At 59.8% G+C, this 266-nt stretch overlaps 1 protein-coding gene across 2 annotated transcripts in view; it reads right to left on the bottom strand.

Annotated features, from left to right (window-relative positions):
• The window catches only part of LOC119587987 (probable uridine nucleosidase 2), a 14,702-nt gene that overhangs the window by 8,123 nt on the left and 6,313 nt on the right, over window positions 1-266 (bottom strand). For both annotated transcript variants that reach the window (XM_037936710.1, XM_037936709.1), the window contains one exon: window positions 21-239. In XM_037936710.1, coding sequence (XP_037792638.1) covers window positions 21-212 — 192 coding nt within the window. In that variant the 5' untranslated portion in view covers window positions 213-239. The remainder of the gene's footprint in view (window positions 1-20; window positions 240-266) is intronic.

Below are 266 nucleotides of genomic sequence, written 5' to 3' on the forward strand. Positions count from 1 at the left end.
ATCGGCAACCTCCAGCTAACCTCCAGCAAGTCGGCTGTTCGCAAGATCCTCAGAACGTTAACGCAGACATTGTCCACCTTGGTGTTCCCGTGCACGGTGGTGATGGCGACCACCTTGATATCTCCGCGCCTGTGGGACTCCAGGGCCATGAAGATCGCCAGGGCGTCGTCCAGCCCTGCGTCGGTGTCGATCACCACTTTCGGGATCGCCATGGCTGCCGTGAGCTTGGGCGCTGCGACCTGAGATGTGGAGCCTCGTTTTAGTGT

This window comes from Penaeus monodon, chromosome 23 (genome assembly GCF_015228065.2).
Source record: "Penaeus monodon isolate SGIC_2016 chromosome 23, NSTDA_Pmon_1, whole genome shotgun sequence".
NCBI lineage: Eukaryota > Metazoa > Arthropoda > Malacostraca > Decapoda > Penaeidae > Penaeus > Penaeus monodon.